The sequence below is a fragment of the Camelus ferus genome, chromosome 7, assembly GCF_009834535.1.
Source record: "Camelus ferus isolate YT-003-E chromosome 7, BCGSAC_Cfer_1.0, whole genome shotgun sequence".
Classification (NCBI taxonomy): domain Eukaryota; kingdom Metazoa; phylum Chordata; class Mammalia; order Artiodactyla; family Camelidae; genus Camelus; species Camelus ferus.
Genome location: NC_045702.1, coordinates 59,616,442 through 59,642,506, shown reverse-complemented (window position 1 = coordinate 59,642,506; position 26,065 = coordinate 59,616,442). Strand labels below are relative to the sequence as shown.

The window sequence follows — 26,065 nt, the reverse complement described above, 5'->3', positions numbered from 1 at the left end:
CACTAATGATGGAGTTGACAGGACTGTGGCCCCACTCTCTTCTGAAATCCTTTCCTACCAGTGAGGGACAGACTCTAGGAAAGAGGCTTTGTGCCCCTGCTACTTGCTTCAAGGCTACCATTTAGATACAAAGTATAAAGGAGGCTTAGAACGTTAAGCTCACAGTGTATCAAAGTTATTCTTCACTTTATGAATTTCAGCACCAAAGCACAGAACAGGACATTCAGCTCAGCATTCAACTGATGCCCATGCCCAGCACCACCTCAGATGGTACCTGGGCAGACACGTGAACAAATCAAGTCCTCACAGTCACATGGTGGCTTAACACAAACTCATACTGGCTTAGATACACTAAAACACTTAAGTCAAGGGAAAAAAATTAACCTTGCAGAGAATGGCACTGCACACCGATCACAAACAGGTGTCTGTCCATACATAAGCACAGGGGTGAGGCTGAGATGGCTGGGGCCAACCTGAGCTCCCCTCTAGGACCTCCAGTGGGACTGACAGGTGTTGGTGACAAAAGGCTCAGGCTCCCTGAAACCACAAGCACTTCTCAGCTGACCCTATGGTTGCTCCTCTTCCTCCTCGGGTGACAGGTAGGGACATGCATGGTGGCCGATCTTTCACATCTCAAGCAGCAAGTGTCTGCTTTCATGAGCTTGGTGCCAGCCAGGGAGCTGCTGCCTGCATTTGTGAGCCCTGCCCTAGAGCAGAAAGGTGGGCACATGCTTAACAAAGCAAGAGTCCAAAACACAGGAGATTAAGTTCACTTACATCTTTAAGAAGTTCCCTGCATCCAGCAAGGAGCCCCAAAGAGCAAACAATGTATGTGAAGCTGAGGTCTGAAGCTCCACCTTCATTCAGAAAAGACTTCAAAGGAAGCCAAGAAAGCATCTGAATGGGGGGGAGGGGGGCCAATGGTAGACATCAAGACTGGCATCTCATTGACATTCATATCAAGTCGATCACGATACATCCATTAATTCCTTTAAATCCAGGCCTGGTGTGGCACACAGAAAGACCCCAATTATCTACCAAAACCATTTGACTCTAGGAACTAAAGTTTAGCACTTGAATTCTGGCTACAAAGTCAAAATCATCCCACTGCATTCACCATCAAAGAGCGGAGTCAAATATAAGTGAATGTCCTACAAGTTGCAGCTGGAAACCTAATCAGTGATCCATGAATCATCTAATCCTCAACTCTGGCTCCTCCATATCTTCAGGAAGACCCAGAAGCAGCTGAGTGGTTTACAGCCGACTCAATTCAGCATAATTGATACTTGCTTAAAGGGAAACGCGATCATCCTCACTATTGCTAACATCCCATTAAGACTAAAAGTTAATTAGGCTGTGTTCCATAAAGTCAATTTGAGGCATTTGTCTCAATAGCATTATTGTAATTATTCCTCATCAAAATGAACACCACTTCCTACTGCGCACCAACGTCTTGTGTAAACAACAGCACAAACCCAACAACTCACATTCCATTCTCCACCTGAGTTATTCAAGTAGGTTTATGTTTATGTAGAACCGCAAACAGAATTCATAGACAGTAACATGTTTAAAAACACACACACACTACAGGCATATTCAAGGTATCTTGTTTGAAGTTTCCAAAGGCTGGGAAAATAAAAGCAAACTAAAAAGCATGACACATTTGATATATCATAACGATACCAGTAAAAGACAAAAAGAAGCACCTACTAAAGTCAACCTACTATACATGCTGGTGCCTAAGAATGGAGACCACAAAATGCTGACTGAGCGCACGGCGTGGTGTCTGTGTGCCCTGTACCCGCCGCCCCCACCCCACGACTGTGTTTCCAGCCACTCCTCAGAAGGCTCTGGCAAGATCTCAGGCACACAAAAGAAGCAGGGGCACCAGGATACCTGCTGACGATGTTACTAATAACCAAGAACAGAAGGTGGTCAGGAGGGGTGGACAGGCTGGGGAGGGGGAGCAGTGAAACAGGTGAAGGAGACTAAGGTACACGCCTCCAGTAATGAAATAAATAAGCCGTAAGGATGCCATAGACAACACAAGGAATGTGGTCAATAACACTGTCATAGCTTTGTATGGGGACAGAGGGTTCCCAGACGTATCGTGATGATCATTTCATAACAGGTGCATGTGTCAAATCACTATACCGCACACCTGAAAGCAACATAATACTGCACATCAACCACAGTTCAATTAAAAAAAAAAAAAAGATGGTTTCCCTGGTAAAATTTTCCTCAAGACCCAGAATTTAAACAGCAAACTAATTCCCTTGAACAAATCTTCTTAAACATTATATTTAATAAAATATAAATAAAATTAAATTGTTAGAGAAACAAAACTAAGGCGTTAAAATCCAAAAGGAAGAGTGGTTTATCATAAAGGCCTACATATCGTATAGGTATTGACCTCTAATGAATAAACTTTAATATCAGAATTAACACAGTCTTAATATCATGCTTCAAGAGGAAAACTAAACTGCAATCATAGTTTGTCACTACTAGTCCACTGGCATCATCTATTGCCCAGTGAAATGACCGCAATGGGGGCAATAAAGAGAGAAAGGCTGGAGGGACAGGGCCAGGGCTATCCCAGAACTGCAGACAACTCCCGCAGAGCTGAACCCCAGACTTGGACAGCAAGTGCCCTCAAACAGTGATTCTCAAAATTGGCCGCACATTAAAAGCACCCGAAAAGCTTTAAACAGCCAACACCCAGGCTGTCCCCCTCCTCCCTCCCTCATCAAATCTAATCTCTCAAGGTGGGGGACCCAAACAACCACAGTTCTTAAAGCTGCCCAGGTGATTCCAACGTGCAGTCAAATGCCAGACCCAGTGCCTTGTCTATAAAAGGCCTCAGGAGGAAGTGATTCCACCATTAAATGCTGATGACGACATCTGTCCATTTCTCAAGGGAAAACAAAATACTGGTAAATAGTAAGTAGTGGAACCAGTCATAAGCCGAGAGTCCAGGTTCTGGTTTTGCCCCTCTTGATTTATGTGACTTTTCAGCAAGTGCTTGATTTCCTGGGGCCTCCGTCTATATGTCATTTAAACATGAAGGGGTCTACAGGGTCTGGGAGAGCCCACTGAACCCTGTGGTTCTTACATACTAATAAAGCAATGCTTCCAAGTAGGAGGGCTCGGCAGGGTTAGCAAGTCTGCATCAGGATCCCAGTTTTATTCACTCTTTTTAACTTTTTATCAGAGTTGGACCCACCAGTAGAAACTGAGTGAATTCCGCATAGGTCAAGTGTCTTTTTCTTTCTTTTCCAAAATGTAGTTGCACAAATTCTGAATCCCAGTTAAATGGAATATGTTGATGAATTGTGGTCTGTCCAAAAACTTGCTTCACATCCTCTAAAAAAAGGAAAGAAAGATTCGTTAAAACAAAGCAAATCAGGTTGTTCCCTTATAAAGCCTGTTATTAAAAGGATATCACTACTTTCTTTGTATAAAAAGTAACTTTAAAAACACATGCAGATTATAAAACCATGGCAGAAAAAAAAGTGGGAGTCTCATGAAATCAAATAATCCTACACAATAAAAGGAAAAAAATCAAGAAGTCTCACACACACACACACACACACACACACACACAGCCTAAAAGGCAGTAGTAAACCAAAGTAATCAGCGAAATTTCATATTGTCATCTGTTTTGTTTCAACAAATATTATTTTCCAGGCACTTCAGTGGCAGGAAACACACACATATATACAGGAACACATATAATACTATACAAGTCTTAAATAGCATCCTTTATCAAGCTATTCAAATGTTTTAGAGGATTTAGAAATCGGTTAGCTGTAAATCTCAAAGCATGTATTCAACAGCACCAAGACTCTACCGGTGTTTTACCAAGTTCCACAGTTCCAGATGCCACGCTTGATGACAAAGGCCAGGGGAAGAAAAGCCAAGAGCCCAGCCCCTCACTCTGTCCTGCACACTCCACCTTGACACAGGCTCTCAGACGGTGCAAACAACCCCGCTTTAAGATGGGCTACCAACTGTCCTACATACCAACGCTTCCCCTCCGTCAGCCTCTACTACAGAAGTCAGAGGACTGGCAGAGAACAGGGGAAAAAAATGAGATACCTTACTTTTCTAAAGCCAGATGCTTTTATTCACTGGTCTTCCCCCCTCTCCCAGCAAGAGTATGTTTGGAGGGGAAAGGGGCACAAATTATATTCATGAATTTGCCCTGACCTTCACATCTTTAAATAAAGCTCCCAAACCTGCTCATTTTTATGAGCAAACTATGCTACCTTGTTTTCTTCCCTCTGCATCTATTTAACAAGAGAAGAAAGAAGTAAATTCTTTAGTCCTCTAAAGGGTGCCCCAAAATCTGGCATGTTTCCACTGTTTCCCCCTCCTTCCGCCCACCCCTTTACACACACAAGTTTTTATTCCATGCTTTTAAAGCTTCCAGAAATTTTGAAAATCTTGCCATGAAGAAACAATAGTGCTGCCATCAGAATAAGCCTGTGTGTGTATCTGCACAGAGAAGGCAATAAAAATCAGAATTAAGCCAGGCAAAAATTTTATAAAAGATGGCAGAAAACCTCAGGCTGACCCTGATGAGGACAATGAAATAAAAAGTTTTAAAGTGTAACCTCCAATTTCTTTGAATTTATTCTGTGTTCTCCACTTTTAGGAAAGTGGAGACAGAACATAAGAAGAATGAAGTGAATCAAGTAATTGGGATTTAAGAGGTAAAAAAGGAAAGACTCTCAGAGGATGGCAGGTAATGGGAGGTGGAGGGTGATGAATGAAATGAATTAAGTAGGAAGAGACTCCTCAAATTTCCTTTAGGCTCTGAAACACCTGAGAAGAAATTACCAAACTGAAATTCAGAAGACTTGGGTTCAAATTCTACTACTTATAGTCGCTAAAATTTCTAACACACTTGCCATGTGCCAGGTATTTTTGTCCTAATGGCTATCTATGGTAAAATAGACATTAACCTAGATAATATGCAGTTCCTTTCCTGTTCTAAATTTCTATGCCACTTTTATCCAGAGGAAACTAATTCAAAAAAATACATCCATCCCAATGTTCATAGCAGCACTACTGACAATAGCCAAGACATGGAAGCAAGCTAAATGCGTACAGATAGATGCCTGGATTAAGAAGCTATAGTATACATACATATATACCCACACACATACAATGGAATACTGCTCAGCCATAAAAAAGAATAAAATAATGCCATTTGCAGCAACATGGATGGACCTGGAGACCATCATACTATGTGTAGTAAGCCAGAAAGAGAAAGAAAAATACTATATAATATCACTTACATGTGGAACCTTAAAAAAAAAAACTTATTTAAAAAAAAAAAACTGATTCACAGACACAGAAAACAAACTTATGGTTACCAAGGGGAAATGGGGGGAGAAGGGATAAATTGGGAGCTGGGAATTTGCAGATACTACTATATATAGATAAACAACAAGGTCCTACTATATAGCACAGGGAACTATATTCAATGCCTCAGAAGGGCCTATAATGAAAAAGAAAATGAAAAGAAATATACATATATATGCATAAATGAATCACTATGTTGTACACCAGAAATTAACACATTGTATATTGTATACTTCAATTAAAAAAAAGAATAAAAATAAATTTCTACGCCTCTATATGAAGTAGGCCCAGCACAGATTGAAGGAAGGCCCCACAATCTTCTAATCAAGACCAATTATCTAATGAGAAATGATGTTCAAATGACAGGAATGTGACCAAAAGAAAAAAAAGAACATAATTTTTTATACTATAAAAAAATTTAACTACAGTAACATTTTGGAGAAATACACAAATGAAAATGGCTTTTTGGTTGTTTTTCTGCCAAGCTGGTGAAATAAAGATTCCTTTCTGCCACGTATTCTGTTAAAATAACATTTCAAAGCAATAATCATAGGATAGCTGTCAAAAAATGAGGTCTTTCCTTTTCTTGACCTTTCCTTAAATATCCTACAGAAAGTATTGACCCAATATTGACACATAAAGCTAAGGCACTTATTTTCCATTTTAATATTTATGTGGTATATATAATATATACAATAAATTTAAGTTACTCAAAACTTAGTAAATGAATTTAAAATGTGCCTCACTCTAACCAATAATCTTATCTTTCCTATAATTAAAGTAACTATCATTTACTGCTTACCAGAACTCTGACTTGAACCCAAAACTGTGAACTTTGAACCCTAAGTCTAGAGCCTTTTCCACTGTACCATTAGCGCTCATCTCTCTTATGCAAATACCTGTCTCAAGTATTGAGATCTAGTCCCTCTGAAGTACAGAGCTATATGTGATCCCTAAGATGCGTTTCAGCTCTACAAACTGTCTATCTTACAGACCTGTACTACTGAGAACGTATTTTTAACCAAATCTCTCTATATAGAATGTATAGGTATGCAGACAGGTCTGTGTAAGTATACATATTTATTATATACAACTTCACTATTTACATAGATTATTAGACCCTGAGAACAAAGGCCCTGTTTTTCACATCTGGTTCTCCCACTGTGGCTGGCACAATGGAGCAACTACTAAGTCGTGGCTGAATTTAAACAAATAAGGAAAGGTTTACAATAGTGCACATTAAGGACTAGTGGTATTACCCCTCTGAGGCACTAGTTTCCACCTTACTGAAAAGCCATTTCAGCAATCATTTCCTAAGATTTTAGTGAAGTGCGTAAGAATCATCAGTCTTGCTTATTCAAGCCTCCAGCCCCGTGCCCAGGAGGATTCAGTGGGCTAAAGAACCTACATTTGAATTAGAACCCCACTGTTTTTCTGATGCAAGGATGGGTCTAGGACCACATTTTGAAAAACACTGTCCTAAAGGGTTACGGAAGGGTTTTTTTTTTTTTTTTTTTCAATTCCCCACTGAAACAAATAAACAGGAAAGGGAGGCAGTGGGAAAGATTCTCCAGACTAGCCAATATAATGCAGTAAGTGTAAACACAGGCCACCTATACATGCCAAGGGGACATGCAGGTTGTACAATGCAGTAAATGACATTGTGACTGGTGCTCCCTAGAGCTGGACAGTTTACAAACTACATGGCCCTGAGGATGTGGTCCATTATCAGTTCTCAGCTGTTCTAACATACCAGCTACCACAGCTATGAGCACTGTACTGGGTCCTCTGGGAAGTGAAAGGGTGCTGAATCCAAGCCTAACCCATGAAAAATCATTAAATAACGGATCCAAGTGTATACTGGATTAAGTGCTAAACTGTAGGAGTTCCTTCTGGCAAAGAAAGAGACGTTTAAGCTGGGGGCAGGGGGAATGGATGCTTACAAAAGTGGGAAGAAAAAGCTTCTTGGAGAAGATAAAACTTGGTCCTGAGGGCTGTGGAGGATTTATTCAGATGAATCTGTGAGGGAGTTTCTCAGCAAAGAGCAAAAGCATGAAGAAGGGTTCGTTTCTTTTGAAGTGAATTAAAGGTCCAAACAGAGCACTTTGAACCAAAGCCACCTGCTGTCACTGAGACATGACAGATGCTGGTCCAGGCACTTACAGATGTTGGCTCACTTGCCAGCAGCAAATATTATTATTTTTAAACACCAAGGATTGATGCTACATTTATGGTGAAGAAAAGATTGCTATGGGAAGAACATTTGGTCATGGAATTCCACAGAAAATAAGGCCCGGAGTTTTCCACTACTCGACACAATTTCTACAAGATTTGTTTTTCACTCTCTTAACTTACCTAACAGAGGTTTATGTACTCAAATATCTTAAGATTACCAAGCTATTCTAATTGGACAAAATAAATGATTTGTGCATGAGGGAAGAAGGATTATTGGTAAAGAGGAAAAACTACTAATATTTTTATAGTCATTTTCATGGCTAATCAATTCATTGGAGAAAATAAAATATTAAATTTTGTCACTCTGGAAAACTCACACTTTTTCTCCAAAAATATTTTATAGGTTCCTAAGTCTTTGAAGATTTCATCCTGCTCCAATAAGTCATTCCAAGGCATTGGTCTTCTGAAATGTGTGGCCCCTATATTTTCCTGTCGATTTGTGACTAGAAACAAGGTCTATAAACCCAACAGTCACAATGACTTTTGGAATTTCCCCCCTAACTGTGGAAGACACTGTAATATCACTCAGGTGAATACTCTTTTCTCCTTTTAGGAGGCAAAAATAGTTTTCTCACTTAACATCTGATTGTTTAAGGTTTGCCATGCCTTATGAGGCAACGAGAGGTAAGAGTACCCCTTCCATTATACAGGTGGAAAGTCAGAAACTAATAAACCAAGTGACTTTCAAATCTGCTCTGTACTCTGGCTTTTATGGGAAATTGCATGAGCTTTGCCATTAAAGCCTCCAGGAGTCAATCTTAGGGCCATCCTCTTGCTAAACTTCCACCATTTCTTGACTTTTCCTAATCTAACTTGTAGTCCTAGGAAGGAAAAAGGAAACCCAAAATGTCTCAGGCTTTTTGGTTATTTCGTTCAGTGAAATATGTATATAAATATATAAAAATATATAAATATAAACTATAACTCATAACTCACCAGGTGATGGCTTTCAAATAAAGCATTATTCAGCAGATTTATCACTAACTAACTTTAAAAAAAATTAAAAGAAGGTCTCTCCTAGTCTAATGCACAAGGTCTTAAAATCTCACCCCCGGGTTGAGGTCATATAGGCAAAGAAGCAATACTGAATTAGCAATGCAATATGAGTGAAGCACTGGATACACATTTTGGATATTTAAAGTTATATTTTTCTTAGCTCAGCCACTCCTCCTCAAAGTAAAAACAAATTAGAATTCTTATCTCTCAAAGTAAAGTATAATCACTGTTATTTCAGCATGCGCCAAACAAACTATGTTTGGAAGGCCTATTAATCCCCATAACATCACCCAGTAATAGTGATATTATTTAAAGCAAGACTTCACCAAATAAGCTCAAAGAGCCTTTGAGTTTATTTGTGGGAACTCTGCTTTCTTCATAAATGTTTCTAGCTTAAAACGTTTGCTACTTTTTTTTTTTTTAGTTTATAAAAAGACAATTACAAAGTGGTAAATTTCCTCCCTAAATATAACCTCAAAAAAGTCACCTAATTTCCCCTAATACGTTTCCCCAGCTACACAGTATGGTTGTGGTGGAAAGAGCTGTGATTTTTAAAAGCGAGGCCACAGATGACATTATCCTGTGTATTAAAAGTCCTAAGGAATCCACTAAAAAACTACTAAAACTGATGAGTCCAGAGCACTGTTGAGGGATACAAGATCAACTTGCAAAGATCAATTGTATTTCTATACAAAAGATATAAGCAGTCCAAAAATGAAATCAAGAAAACAACTGCATCTGTAATAGCTTCAAAAAGAGTAAAACACTCAGGAAAAAATTAAAAGACATCCAAAACCTATACTCTAAAAACTACAAAACACTACTGAAAAAAATGAAAGAAGATCTAAATAAATGGAAAGATATTCCATGTTCATAGATTGGAATACCTAATACTGTTAAGATGGCAATAGTCCCCAAAGTGATCAACAGATTCAGTGTAATTCCTATCAAAATTCCAACTGGCTTTTTTGCAGAAAATGACAAGCAGATCTTAAAATTCATGTGGAAATTCAAGAGACCCAAGATAACCAAAATAATCTTGAGAAAGAAGAACAAAGTTGTATTTCAAATTTACCTCAAAGCTATGGTAATCAAGACTGTGTGGTACTGGCACAAAGATAGATACATAAACAAATGGAACAGAATTGAGAGTCAAGAAATAAACCCTTACATTTATGGATAATTGGTTTTCAACAAGGATAACAATTCAATAGGGAAAAATTAGTCTTTTCAACAAATGGTGCTGGGACAACTGGAGAGCCACATGTAAAAAAAAAAAAAAAAGAAGTTGGAACCCTACCTCACACCATACACAAAAACTAACTCAAAATGGAGCAAAGACCTAAATTAAATATAAGAGCTAAAACTGTGAAGTTGTTAAAGGAAAATATAAGTATAAATCTTTATGATTCTGGATTAGAAAACAGTTTCTTAGATGTAACATTAAAAACACAAACAACAAAAGACAGTAATATATAAATTGGACTGCTTCAAAATGTAAAACTTTTGTACTCCAAAAGATACCATCAACAAAGTTAAAAGACAGACTACAGAATGGAGGGAAAAAATGCAGAACATATACCTGATAAAGAACTCTGGAACTTTTGCATCTCAATAATAAAAAGACAAATCATCGAATTCTTAAAATGAACAAAGGATGTGAGTAGACATTTCTCCAAAAAAGACAAAATACACATGACAAGATGTTTAACATTATTAGCCATTAAGAAAATAAAGATTAAAAACACAATGAGATACTACTTCACCCCCATAAGTAACAAGTGTTGGTGAAGATGTGAAGAAATCTGAAACCCTAACACACTTCTGGTGGGAACATAAAATGGTGCAGTCACTTTGGAAAACAGTTGGACAGTTCTTCAAAAAGTTAAATGTAGTTACCATATGACCAAGCAGTTCCACTCCAAGGTATATATCCAAGAGAAACAAAAACATATATTAACATAAAAACTTGCCCACAAATGTTCATAGCAGCATTATTCACAATAGCCAAAAAGTGGAAACAACCCAAATGTCCATTAACTGAAGGATGAACAAAGTGTGGTATATCCATAACAATGAGATGTTACTCATCAATAGAATATAGCACTATTACATGTCACAACATGGATAATTCTTGAAATCACTAAACTAAGAAGCCAGTCATAAAAGACCACATGTTGTACGATTCTATTTTTATGAAATGTCCACAATAGGCAAATCCATAGACAAAAAGTAGATTAGTGGTTGCTAGGGGAAAATGGGAGTGGGGAGTGAGGATCGCTAAGGTATGAGGTTTCTGGTTGAGGTGATGAAAAGATTCTACAACTGATGATGGCTGTGCAAATACGTTAATAGACTAAAAATCATTGAATCATATTATCTCAATAAAGCTGTTAAAAAAAAAAAACGGAACTATCAAATCTGCTTCTTACTAATGAGTGACATTAAGCAAATTAATTACCCTGACTCCATTCTCTCAATCTATAAAATAGGAATAGAACATCTACCTCAGAGGGTTCTTCTGGAGCTAAGTGAGCCCCGTACAATGTTCTAAACACAGTAGGTAACCATTAAAACAGTAAAATTCCAAAATCTAAAGTCTTGATTATAATGAAGATTACTACTGTGGGCACTAAACATTTACAAATGATACCAAAAAAAAGCAAGCACAGTGTGATTGAAAACATTATAGTTTGTACATTTCTCAGAAAGCAATAATTTTCCTCAAATATTTAAAACCCATCCTTCTTTTAGCTCACATATTAAAAATTTGAATGAAAAATGATAAAAACATGAATCTATTATGTTTCTGAAAGTATGAAATTAAGAAAGATTAAGAACCTCCACTCTTTACTTTGAAGATCTTTCAGACACTAGAAATATTTAATTGGCAAATTACTTGCACATGCCATTAAGTGGTTAGACTGAATTTGTTTTTACAAAATTCTATGGGCTCTTCTTCCTTAACCTCCACCACACTATAATCTGAAATCATCAAGGTCTTCACTTATGCAAATTTTAACTTTCTGTGTTTTTGTTTCCATACAGAGTAACTAAATTAATGTACTTTAATTTCCAAAAGATTCACTTTTTGAAGCTCCAAATCAACACAAACTGAGTTTCCCATTAAGATAAAAAAGGTTCATCAGGCTACATTATTTCAAACACTGAATCATGATCTCTCTCTCATGGATCCTAAAAATGTCATTAATACAATAAACACAGAAAGGATGTTTCAGTTAAACCTGAAAGTAATCCATCCTCCACAGAGGCCAAGGGAGAGCTGCTGAACAGCACCCTTTGTCTCTGAGCAGCTTCACTGGGGTGCTTTTTCTAATGTGTGCTAAATTCCCAAAGAAAGTTGTGGTTTCGCTCGAAGGGAAATAATATTCCACCCTGCGGATACGGTTAACAACAGCTTATATGGCCATCTTCTTTCAGCACAGAGCAGAAGACAAATTGCTGAATTCGTAAGTTAAATAACATAATGGAGTAAGTGGGTGCAGACCTATCGCTGCTGCCACATGCACCCATATCGAGGTTTGCCATTTCAAACCCGTTTGACAAGTGCCTTTTTATATTAATCACCGTTAAGGGTCTGAAGAGGGAAGAGGTATCCTGGCTACAATTCAGACTCGCTCGAAGAAGTTCTAGGGGGAAGAAGGGTGCCATTAAACAAAGTACAGAGAAAGTACTTCACATACTCGGCTCCTTGCCTCTCCTCAGCTCTCTATAAGCCCCTGTAAACTTTATCATTATTATTATTCTGAACATGTAGGTACAGTGGTGGTAAGTGGCTTTCAAAAAATAAGCACACTCGCAGACACAGTGCGCACATACACAGGCAAGCTGAGCCGATTGTTATTCTGAAGTCATATATGGTGTTGGTGCACGGAGAAATGAGGGCCAATTTAAACCTCTTCCATTTCTGTACACTGAGAGGGATGGAAGTACCCTGACATGAGGTCACGTGGTATTCTGGAAAAGAGTATCATCCATCTAGTAGTGCCAGAAGGCAATGCTGTGGTTCCTACAAAACCAGTCACCTTCTACCTGTCCCTGCCTGTTTCCACATCCACGAAATAAAGCCATAAAATGACACCAGCCATTGTTCAACTGCAGCGGGAACTACGTTCCTTTGGAGAGCTTGTTCAAAACACATTGCCAAGCCCCACACCTGAAGATTTTGATTCAGCAGATTTGAGATGGAGCCAGGGAGTCCTCAGTTGTAATGAATAGCCCCCCAACCCCGCTGCTACCACAATGGGAACCTGTGCTCTGCCTTACTGATAAGAATCCTTTCTATTCTAAAATCTGATGGATCCATAAATCCTCAAGATGAATACACTATTTGAATCACCACAGTAAATGTTAGTTAACAATGACAAACGATCAAGGCTGGCAGCTATGTAGCATTTGATATTAATCTCCTATTGCATGCGTTATCTCAATCAACAGTGAGAGATGCCAACTGAGATGTTTTCAATCCATCTGCCAGAAGAAGTTATTTTCAACTGGATAGAATAAGTCATTAGCAGCCTTTCATAAAATCAAAAGTAGGTCAGTTAAAATGGTCTTTGGAGGTAATAGAGAGGACTGTGGTTGCTCTCCAGATGTGTAAACTTGCTTTAATCATCTGTTGTCTTAATTATTCTTAACTTTCCTTACCACTAGAGAGAAACACACCAAAAAACTCAAACTCTTTGAAACCTTTAAAGCTGTACAAGGAATCCTAATTCATTCTCTAAATGCAAGTATAATATCTATATTGTTTAAAACACCAATTTCCTAAGCTAGTTTCCTTAGACAGATGTTATCAAAAATAATTTCCTTGCAAAGGCATTAACGTACATTTAACCCGACTTAAATGCTTCAAGAGCAGATGTACTACAAGTGTACACCCACAGTGATCCCATATTAGTATAAAACTGTTTTATTTCAATTAAAATGTCTAACTATCCACCCCCAACATATACCTAAACTGTAATTTTCTCTGAGAACTTCTAATATGTTCTTGATTTTGTTTCCTTTATCAACCTATCAGAGCAAAAACTGCCTTGCAACTGTTGGAAGAAATCAGTCATTAGCAGCAAGATTACAGCAAATTTTCCAATTTAGAAAAACTGTATTTTTATCTCCTCTTACACTGAAAGAATAATGGTATAATTTTACTATTTTTAAGTGAGCAGTACCGTTTAAAACAGTCAAATTTTCCCAGTGCTCCAAGTTTTAGGTTTACTTTAGCTTTCTGTTCTCTGCACTTTCTTTCCTATTCACAAGTTCTCTTTTCCCTACATCTTACACACACACTCACATACACACATGAGGGGCAGACTTCCCCTAGCCCCGTCCTGTCCCCTATTCGGCCTCTCCATGCAGTCTTCTAAAGAACAGCTAACCTTCAGGCAGCAGTTAACTAAGGAGTGGCTTCACATGGCTATTGTAATTGACTCTCCAATTGACATTCCTCCACCTTCTCAACAGGCCTTTATCCCCCCTCCCCCATTTTTAAAATGGGGTGATGAAGTAGCAAAAAGTACAATATTTTAGCCATTTGAGCATGGACGATTCTCAAATTATCCCACCAACTGGAAGTGCTCTTTGATACCACTATCTTTCAAAATTGAAGCCATTATGGTCAATCGTGCAAATCCGCATTTAGCTTTTCGTAAATAGTGGATTTTTGACCCAATGAACTGGAACAGCTTCTGCACGGTCTCCAGGATCTCAAGACAAGGCACTCCACCCCAGGCAGGCCGCAATTCTCACCAAGGTTGAGGCTGGTTATTCTCAAAACTCACACTGTTCTTCTTCAACATGCTTCTCTACTGGAAAATGTGTAAGAAAATATACTTGGGTTCCCCCAAGATATAAAATAAAATCTACTCTTGGGAAATGACTTTCTTTCACCAAAATAATGTGTTATTTTTGTGAAACACCAAAATCAGAATCAATATTAACAAAGAACTTGGCTCAAGTAATGTTCCTCTGACTCTCAACCATTTTCCCCCTCGGTTACCTTTCTGAATATTTCATTTTCCAAATGTCTTTACAAAGATAATAATAAATGACCTTCTTTCTAGCGAGTTTTAAAAAATTATGGCTGAAGTTTTGTCCTCTTCCAGTCCAACAGCAACTTGAATCAAAAAGACTGAAGGAGGTTGTTTCCACATAATTCCCCATGTCAACCAGCGTGTCCGTTTCCCCAGAGCACACCAATTCCCTTCCATCACAGCAGGTGTTCCTGCACAAAACCTAACTGTGAACACAGGAAGAGCCCCTCCAAACACCAAGAAACACGTTGGAGAATTTACTAGAGGACATTAGAACTTGCTTCATTAGTTCTGTGGATTCTGTTTACTTCTCACACACAAAAGAAAGGTAGTTTCTCTTCAAATAGTTTGATGGTTAAACGTTTTTGTTTTTTTCCCCCCTGCAGGAATTCTCAGAGCCTTAGCAAATTAAAAATTTTAGGCCTGATGACTGTCTAACAGGAGAATTCTTTTTCACACAACACTATCATAAACAGGAAACGCCACTTTAAAGTACCCAAACTTACATTACCATTCAATAGTTAGGATTAAAGGACAAGAGACAAATGCAGTTTAGGAAAAGACTGATACTGAGCTAGCTTCTTTTGGATTCCAGACCAACTGACAGAGCTGAAGAAGAAAGCCAGCCAAGTCTCCCAGTGTGGCTCAGGGAATAGACTATTTTACAACTGAAGTTTTTAAACAGCAAAGCTGGAAAAGTCTTAAGATATTTCTGCTCATTCAACTGTCCCTCTTTAAAAAGCAGTACTTATCTTTTTGCAGACCACTGACCCCTTTGAGATTTGCTAAAAGCAAATGCTCATTTACACAAAACATAATCAAAAACTCTGGCCATTCACAGACGCCCTAACACTTAACCTAGAACCACAGAGTTGAGAATTCTTGTCTTTAAAGTTGAATTAAAAACCTCAGACACACATACACACCCCCCCCACAATAATGAAACTAGGTGCTTATGTTCACATAACAAGAACAGAAACTTAAATATTGCATATAAACATTTCATGAAATTTTGTCCACAAGTAATGAAAAAGGTAAGTCAAAGGAAAAGAAAAGCATGTAACTGCATTAAGCAAATAAAAACTTTACATTTCAGCTTAAGGAAGTACTCTGGTATAGAACATACTTTGAATTTTCAGAAGGCCGACTGTGACTTTAGCCAGAAGGTCCTCCATTACTGCTGAGTTAAAGTATTACTGTCACCCACTGCAGATACAACAACCAAAAACACATTGATAAATAGGAACAGTTAATGTTAAATTCACATCGTGAAAAAACCAGTCACTGGTGGGTGCAGTAAACATACCACATTAGCAGTTTCATTAAACACATACACACACATTTTCTTGAAATTCATAATGAAAATGCTTTGCTTTCTTTCCCAGCAACAAGAAGTAAGAAACTTGGGAAAATGAAAATGTTGCAAAACTACACTGCACCAACTTGCTCAGAGGACAGGTAAATCCTTTCAAACCCTGACTTTCAGTTCTCCTCACAAAATGGGAATGATCACCTACTTGCCTGTTTCACGGAGGAACTGGGGAGCCTGCACAAGGATCGTGGGCATGTCTGCCTCCAGCTCTGCCCCACTCCAATTAATGCAGCAAAACCCAGCTTTCCCAGGAGTCATCTGGATCCTGTCTCTGTCCTCTAAACAACCCTCAGGACTCCCAAGTGCCTTTCCTATCAAATAAAAAAAACTGCTCAGAGGCCTGCGGCGGCCTCTGTGATTCCCCTTCCACTCAAAATTCTGCTCACGTCAAAAGATAAAGCCTCCTGGGTAAAGCCCACATCAAGTTCATTTCAACAAACTACCTGGACATCTGTGTAACCGAGGCAACTTTCTATGTGTACTGAGAACTCTCATCCAGGCACATTCTTCCGTATAATTACTTTCCAGCATGGTCATATAAACAAAATTTTAACTAATGCATTTTCTTCTTGTTCTTTCCTTTTTTGTGAAAATGTACTAAATCCACCCCACCCCCCTGTCTGACGTGGACAGAAACCACAAAGGGATGAACACCACGACACCCATCTGGATTATGAAGGAAGGCCATCCTCACAAAGCATGGCCACCACCAGAGGGAGGCAGTGTGGCACAGAGAACCACACTATCCATCACTGGCCACTGCCCTGGTTCTACCACAGGCACTGCGGACAAGTTACTTAACTTCCCCAAGGCCATTTCCTCATCAGGAAGATGGGAATCATAACAGTCCAGACCTCCTAGGTTGTGAGGATTAAATAATAAATTACATATAAAGTACTTAGCCCAGGGCGAATCTGTAGTTAGTGATCAACATACTTCAACGTAAAAATGTCAGTTACTTCCCTTCTCTCAAGAAATTACACAAAACCATGTGTCTTTCGAACAGTTCAAGCTCAAAAGCTACTCCTGGATCCATCTTCCCTTCCTCTGACCCCCCGCTTACCCACAGCCAATCAGGAGCCAAGTCAGATAGGATTCATTCTGGGCAATGGCCCTCGTGGGGTCCAGAGATACGAGTCCAGCTCAGGCCGTCCCTGGACTGTCACAGCACCTCCCAGTGACCATCACCTCCAGACCCCACAGCTCCATCTCTTCCCGCAAGACACAGCCCACAGCGCATCCCCTTGGTGCACAGGCTCCTCCAGGTCTGCTTGGATAGCCTCCCTCCCTTCTCCCCATGTAGCCTGCTTAACATTACAGACAGTATATCCTGACATCATTCTACATATTCTCCATGTGTTTACTGACTCTCCCTAAAAAGCTCTTCGAACAGAAGGAATTTTTAGTCTTACTGCTGCTCTATCTCCAGTCTTACAAAATACTAAGCATTCAATATTCTTTTATCTCACTCATCCAGTAAAAGGTTTCAAACACTATTTGCCGATAACTACCAAATTTCTGTCCCCCAAATTTCACACTCATAGATCTAAGTGCCTATTTGACATCCTCACTTTGGTATCCAACAGGCATCAAACTAATACATCCAAGAGCAAGCTCCTGTCCTTTCCCGGCCAGCAGTCCTCAAAGTTATCACTTGATACCTCCACCCTTCCAGCTGATCTGGACAAAGACTTTGGAATCATTCTTGCTTCCCCTCTCTCTCCTCTCTTTCACAGCCCACGTCCAATCCATCAGAGAACCCTGCTGATTCTCTCTTCAATACATCCTTAACCCCACTCAGGTTGAAGCTACCATGATTCTGCATTTGGATTATTGCAACAGCTTCCTAACTGTTCTCTTTCTACTCTAGGCCTTCTATGGTCTATTTTCAACATAGCAGTCAGAGCGATCCTGTTAAAATATAAACCAGATCATGACACTCTTCTGCTAAACAACAACGACAACAAAAAATCCAATCCTGCAATGGTTTCCCAGTTCACTTACCACCAAAGCCCAGGTGCTAACCTTGACCTACAGATCTGTTACTTCTCTGAGCTCCTCTCCTACCAGGCCACCTTGCTTCACTCAGTTCACATGGGTCCTCCTTGCTGTTCCTCAAATGTGCCAAGAGCACTCCAGCCTTCAAACCTGGGCAAAGGCCATTCCTCTCACCTGGGACAGTCTTTTCCCCTCCTCCATCCCCATTCTGTATCATCAATTCCCTTACCTCATTCAAATTTGTGCTCAAAAGTCACTTTCTCAATGAAGCCAACCAAACCACAGTACACACAAAGAAGAGAATCTTCTGTTTCATAGCTCATTGAAATCACCTAAATACCACCACATACCCATTTTACTAAGTGTCTTAACATTATCAACTTGTGGATCAACAAACTATGTTCCACTGGCCCACCAGCTGTTTCTGCAAATTGTTTCATGGGAACAGAACCGCATGCATCCATTTACATAGTAGCCATAGGAACATAAGAACTGAGTAGTTGTGGCAGAAATCCTATGGCCCGCAAAGCCCAAAATATTTGGCCCTTTACAGAAAAAGTTTGCTGCCCTTGATTTGGCATATTCCAAGTTGCAGCAATTAAGACAGTATAGTACTGGTGCAGAAGAGACAATTACAAAAGGACAGTTCAGAAACAGACCCACACTTGATTTAGGATAGCAGTGTCACTGTGGGGCAGTAAAAGAAGGAGTGATTCTTTTAATAAGTGGTGCTGAGTGAACTAGATATCCACAGGGGGAGGAACCCTGACCCCCCACCAGATGCAAAAATAAACAACAAAATAGCCAGTGAATTCTAGAAAGACTAAACTCTAAATTTGAAAGGAAAACAAAACTTCTATAAGATAATACAGTAGAATATCTTCATATCCTTGGGATAAGCAAAAATTTCTTAAACAGGATACAAAAGTACTATCAATAAATGAAAATGCTAGTAATTTGTACTCCATTAAAATTAAGAACTTAAGTTCCTCAGGACTCCATTAACTGAGTAAAAAAAAAAAAGTGCAAGTCACAGAGTAAAGACATCTATCAAATACGTAACCCACAAAGGCATTGTATCTAGAAAAGAGGCACATAGTGAAGAGCATATTCAAACGGCCAATAAACTTTTTTAAAAGTTTCAAAACCCATAAGTAATCATAAAAATGAAAATTAAAGCCACAGGGTGAGATATCACTAAAATGAAAGTGACTGATAACAGCAAGAGTTTGCAAAGAAGTGGAATAACTAGAACTCTCAGACACAGATGGTATGAATGTAAACTGGTACAACCATTTTAGAAAACTGTTTGGCAATATCTCCTGAAGCTAAATATATACATTTTGTTTGACTCAGCAATTCTGCTCCTAGAAATGCCTACACACACACACACACACACACACACACACACAAAATAAAAATATATAAAAGAATGTCCAAAGCACATTTGCAGCAATCAAAACTGGAAATATGCAAATGTCAATTAATGGTAGAATGAGTAAATATATTAGAATAAAGTGCTGTTACGGAATACTATACAGCAAAGAAAAAGAACAAAGTGAAAAAGCATGGATGAATCTCAAATAAAATTTGAGGAAAAAAAGTGAGTGAAAGAATACATTTTGCAGCACTTCATTTTTATTAAGTTTAAAAGCAAGAAAAATCAACTGATGGTAATAAACATCAGTTGTTACCATTGGGACTAGGGGGCAGTAAGAGAGGTGTTGAGTGCTGGTACCATTCTCTTTCTGATCTGGATGGTGGTAAAACAAGTATGTACAACTGAGCAAATTCATCAAGATATACACTTAATGATTTATGCATTCTTCTGTATGTTATGTTCTACTTCAATAAAGTACAGTTTAAAAAATCAAGAGTAAAAAAAAAATCACTGGCATATAAAATTGGCTAAAAACTCAAAGATTTAGAATACTTTTTTTCCACTGACGTGGAATGGCAAGTTTTTAAGTAGAATTTCGCACTTATACTGATACACTGTTATGCACCTGTTGATGTCTTAAAACACAAATATCAGGTATCAAAATAAGAAAACATGGTGAGAACTAGAATATTGGACGTATTTTTCCCTCAAAGAAAATAGGATAATGTAACAAACTAGGTATCAAAGGAACAAAGCCGGCCTAATCAAGATCTTTTCCTTGTGGCAAACACAGGGAGTGACTCAGACATGAGAATGCGTAAACGTAAACGAGGCCTCAGAGAACACAGGGCAAGGCTTCCCTGAAATGTGACACTAAGAAGCTCCATCTGATTTCTGTTTAGTGTGTTGGGAGCATGAACACGGCTGGCTTGTTGGCAAACACTGGTGCTTACCAAGCTTAGTCCTAGAAGCCCTGCTTCAAACAAGCTCTTATGTGGAAACCTAATAGGTAAACAGATAAAGCATGTAACTGCTTTCCTCTGGACGAAATGCAAGGCCAGGAGACAGGGAATCTGAGGCCACTCGCCTGCCTTCCCTACATGGGAAGCCACCCGCTGGCCCGCTGTGTAGTGCAAAAACAAGGCTCACCCAGTGGCCACAGCTGACTGTGCTAATCTGAGGGTAAGAAGGCAGCCCTTCTTCTCTTGCCACTCCAGGCTTCCCCTCCCAAAGAGGCACACTCAGGTAGACAACCTTCTCAAATCCAAAAGGATCATTTTTGGGTGAAGGATTTACAGGGAGCTGAGGACGTCACCGGAGGTAAGAGTGCCACCTCATGCATCTCAGACAGCCCCGTACGGACACAGCCAGGGCACAGAGTTTGTCTAATCTTGTGGGTTTATGAGACCAAGATTGACTAAGTAGGTCCTCTTTTCTGCCCAACTCCATCTTTTAAAAAATTTCTTCAACCCCATTGTGAGTTTCCTGGAAAACCTATTTCTTTGTTGGCTTCTTCTAAAGGTACCTGCTCACAAAACACTCCTTAGGCTGCCACAGTCCCATAGGATTTTGTTTACATGGGCAAAAGCCTGTTGTACACAGCGTTCACCTCCACTGAACAACTCGACCATGCCTTATGAAATATGTAAAGTCAGCTATTATTTTGCAATTTGATGGTCATTCGGAGATCTTCTTTGTACTATACATATCTCTTTCAGTCTAATCCTAAATAGAGATTAATAGCTCAGAAAAGCCCAGGCTACATTTTATGACACCCACAGGGTGAGGACCCCATCAGCTCATCGTAAACGGACACAGGACATACTCTGTTTGCGTCTTGTGACACAGGCAGATTCTGAGACTACCTGCAGAAGGCAGGGTCCTGGGAGACGGGTGTAAGTTCTTCTATAACAGTCAGTGCAACCGATGATGTAATCAGAATTCTAGCTCCTTGGAAGCCCCCATTTCTTACTCACTCTTATGTCTTCAGAGATGGGACAGTGTGTAACACAGTAAGCAAATTACTGGCTACCTGGCCAGTGATTAAACTGCACCTTAAAAGTAAAGGGCTTCCCAAATAAAAAAGAAAATCCCCCTGTGTTCTCTCAGGGTACTTCTTTTAGTATTAGTATTTTGATAAAGGCCTTTGTTTTCCTCATAGGCCCTTCATATGCAGTAGATCTTCTAATCCTTACACAGTCCTGTAAGGTAGGTTATTACCTTGAGTTTAGAGATAAGGAAAGTAAGACTCAGGATGCGGAAATGACTTGTCCATCAACAAACAGCTGGTAAGAAGCAGAAACAGCCCACAGGCCACTGTTTCCTCTACTGTTCGCAGATGACGCCCATCTCCCACACCCTGGGGCTGTCCTGTTCTTTCCTTCTTATCACACTAACACACACACCCCTCCCAGCACTGGCCGGAGTCTCGTTTCCTTCCTGCCCAGGGCCAGTGGTGTGGCCAGTGCCACCCACAGCCCCCGACACTTCTTGCCCATAAAGGCTAGACTGGTCAGAGTCCAGGGAAACGTCTGAAGACTGTCCCTCGGTCCCCCATCTCCAGCCCAGCTCTCCCAGTCCCCCTCTAGCCTGCTGCAGACAGGAGGAAGACGAGCAAGAACACATGTGTGCTGAGCTCATGCAAACCTGTAGGCTGGCTCCCCTTGTCCAACCCAAGGAAGTGCCACCATAACCTTCTCATCAAACTGACTTCCGTAAATCAATACCACCCTGAGCTAGCGGCTCATTCATTACTTGACCATTTTAACAGGGACATTTTTATGGGTGTTCCACTGAAAAGTTGTGGTTACAGTGAGGCTAAGAGGAATTAGGTGATGGAAAAGGAAAAAACTAACAATTATTCCAGGGATTTTTAAATATTAAATAACCCTAACCAAGTGTTAACGGAAAGCATCTGAGTTTCTAGGTTATATGATACTAACCAGGCAAATATACGTGTTTTGCCTCTGCCCTGGGTGATCTAGCCTTAAATAACTGTCATGGCAAAAGGACGTCGAGAAACGGGTAGGGGAAAGAAATGACTACTAGAATAAATCTACCACACTGCCTTAGCTATACTTTATGTAGTTCTTATCTTCATTTCTGATAAGGGAAATAAAGAAAGGACAATTAGCTTGGCTCAGAGACAAAAATGGCAGAGCTAGAAGGAGCTAAGTCTCTCTAAGTCCAGAACCACTCCAGAATAGATGGTGCCCTATTACATCATCTGTATTTCCTCGGTCTGTACATTTCTCCCAAGTCAGACAAGCTCAAGAGGTCTGAATGATTTGGAAACAATGAACAAAGACACTTAGAATGTGTGCATTAGCCATTTCCCCTGAATGAGCAATCTGTATGCTCCAAAGGGCTCCAAAATTCCTCACGGCAGCACTGTCTACATGAGGTTCACATTCACAGAACACATATGCTGGATGCCGCAAAGTCCAAGGGAAATATGGTACCTTTAGTCCAACGGATCTTCAGTAGCCCATTGATTTTTCAAAAAGAACTCACCACTGCCCTGCCACGCCTTCATTTTCCCTTTCTTCTAATACTTAAAAGACTTCAGGGTTTTCTGCAGCTTTGCAACTGATCTCCATGAAGACAGCTCTGCCTTTCCAAATAAAGGCAGCAATGGCAGCAGAGCAGACCCTGCCATCCCAGCTATGGGGGAACGTGTCACTTAGAAGAACAAGTTCCTCATGCACTGCTCTGAACTACCATCTCGTGTTGTGCCTCTGGACACATGCTACTCCATGAGGGTACAAAGGGCTGGGAACATGAGTCCCAAGAGTCCCTTCTTCCGTAGGGACTTCACTCACTTCTTCACTCTACCCATGGAAAGCACTACTGATGGTGAAGGGAATGAACTAGACAGTCAAGCCCTGTCTACACTCTACAACCCTGTGACAGAGTCCTCAAGCTACGTCCTTCCTGATAGTTAAACTGGAGTATCAGGGCTGCTAAGCCAGAAACTCATTTTTTTCAAGAAGGGAGACATTTTTTCAGGAACCAGAGCCTCCAAGCACTGAGATATCTTTGTTAAAAGGGATATGCCTAACTCCCTAAAAGCATTTCCATACACTTCATTCCTGGAAAAAAATAAATAAAATGCTCACACAAGTCCACACTTACTCAGGTATGCATACATGCCCCTTACCAAAAGTCACTTCTCCTTTGCCAGCTTTGTCAAACAGCTGAAAGGCCACCATGAACAAAGCATCCGGGGCACACAGGACAGATTCAAATGCAACAAATTCTTGAAAGGATATTAATCTGCAACACAAAACAAGCACAAAGCATAAAGTCAGTAGCTTGTGGAAGATAAAGGCATACACAAATATACACAAAGGGAAAAAAAATAAAATGTCACTGTCAAAAAAGTAAAATTAAAACTAAAAGCATGTACACTTAGCATTTCTTTTCACATATAGTGGACTGAAATAACACACAGAATCTAACAGACATGACAGATTTGAAGACATGGAGACACGTTAAATGCATTACAATTTCAGATGTACTGTTTTATCCAACATATTACTTTTGTTTCAGGGATATTGTTAGATTGTAGAATTAAAGGTTACATACTTTTGATTAATACACGATTGTTAACAGCAAAACAGACCAGCTCTGTCATTCACTAATACCTTTCTACACCATGTCAATGTCAAAAAGGTTCACAAAGATTCATTCATTACTGATATCTACTGGCCACGTGAGGACTGAAATAAAGAATGATACTGGGGGTGGTAGACAGGACACAGATAAATCAGACGTGAAACGTGACCCCAAGGAACTTCTCGCCTGGTAACATGAGCCTAAAATACTACACAGGAAAGACAAATAGTAAGAAAGGGATCAATAATGATAATAGAATTTTGGTAGGAAATCAAAGAATGGTCTGTGGCCGAAATGGAATGTGAACTGGGTCTTGAAAAATTAGTGAAATTCAGGTATGCAGTAATGTGCACAGAGGAGGGGTCACTTTAGGCAGGGGAAATGCCTACAGAAAGGCAGATAGCAAGAAAGCTGGGGAGTGTACATGGAAAATGGTGAGGAACTGACTTTGGACAGTAAAAATGCATTAGAGAACACTGGGAGGTTCAGAGATAGGCCTGAAGACAAGGAAAGGACTTGATCTGTCTTCTCTAGGAAGCAAGGAGTGATGGAAAGCTTCTGAGCAAGGTCGTGACATGATCCAGACTACCTAATAGGAAGAACATAACAGGCCACAGATGCTCTGACTTCCAAGGAGTAAATAAATCCACAAAGGCAGTCCTAGAAATGTTCTTTGCCATTATTTTGTCTTTCAAACGTCTAAACATTCCTATGATTCATTGAGATAGCCCAGGTCTCTGGGGGATACACGGGGAGGAAGAAAACTGGAGTGTTTTCCTATGTTTCACAGAACAATTACTTCTAAACATCTTATAGAAAGAACACATTTTTATACAAAGAGTTACAAAGTTAACTAAGCTATTTCCCAGAATGTCACTTGATTATAATAATGTCCACCAAGAAAGGAAAACTGATGGTGTGTTCATTACACTGTCTCTATGTCACTCACCATCCAAAAACACATCCTTCCGAATGAATGCAGGGGGACATTCAGAAGCAGCGTGTGTCACAGAAACACACTTGCCCAGAACATTTTCTCCTCTACTGTATTGTCTGTCTCACTGAGAATCTTTGTGCAAGTAAGAGCAGGGGAGGGTGGGGATGGCAAGGGAAGCACTTCTGAGTTCCTGGCTGACCTCAAGGAGCTGACCACTTGCTGGGGGAAAGGAAGGTAGTCACGGGCACGTGTCCCCACCAGAAGGCAAGCACGAAGTGTCAAAAGTCAAAGAAGAAATACAGCATTTCAGGGCCCAGGGGTAGGGATTTGTTCAGCCTGCAAGAGTTAAGGAATGCTTTGTGGAGGTGTGGTATTTAAAGAACAAAGAAAAGATCTGAGTGATCATCTACTTCAGTTTCCTCATTTTAATTTTGAGAAAACCAGAAGTTAGGACTTGTGCAAGGTGAAAACTGGCTTCTGGCATTTGGGCCTGAAAACCAGGTGTCCTGGTTCCCATTTGCTGGAGACAGAATTCCTGTTGGTGTGGGAGGAGGGAGAGAAAGGAGAACGGCAGGGAGAGGGTGATCCACACTGTGGACAGAACAAAGTACAGACATGATGACCAGTGGGGCGTGCTGTGTCAGAGAAGGACAAGGCGTTACCGACCCTGCACCTAATGATCCCACGGAGTAAAAGAGTGGATGATTTGTAATGCCAGTCACCTGAGAAGGACCTTCAAGGCCAAGTTACAGAATCCTGCCCCTTTTTTTTTTTTTTTTTTTTTTTTTTTTGCAGCCAATGAGAAGTCACTGAAGACTTTAGGGTTAATAAATATCAGGTTCAGGTCTTTGCTTTAGAAAGGGAACTGGTGTGGCAGATGAATTTAACCCAAGAAAGACAGATGGGGGAGAACAGCCTGACAGCTAGAGACAGCAGGAGTCTAACCAGAGCTGGAGCACCAGGATTGGACAAAGAGGAAAGGCTGGAGAAACACAGCTGGGGCAGGGATGACAACACTTGAGAGCCACTGGATGTCAGAGGCTGAGGGCCAGGGAAGAGGCCAAGTTACTTCCAAGACTTCTAACTTGGATAACGAGTGGGATGAT

The 26,065-nt window shown here is 40.0% G+C and overlaps 1 protein-coding gene across 3 annotated transcripts in view; it reads right to left on the bottom strand.

Moving 5' to 3' along the window:
* Positions 1–26,065, bottom strand: part of SLC25A13 (solute carrier family 25 member 13) — a 179,720-nt gene that overhangs the window by 85,055 nt on the left and 68,600 nt on the right. For 2 of the 3 annotated variants that reach the window (XM_032483972.1, XM_032483973.1), the window contains exons 4-5: positions 23,565–23,680; positions 3,224–3,363 (exon numbers count right to left, since the gene is read on the bottom strand). In XM_032483972.1, the coding sequence (XP_032339863.1) occupies positions 3,224–3,363; positions 23,565–23,680 (256 nt within the window). The remainder of the gene's footprint in view (positions 1–3,223; positions 3,364–23,564; positions 23,681–26,065) is intronic. The other variant, XM_032483974.1, reaches the window with a different exon arrangement.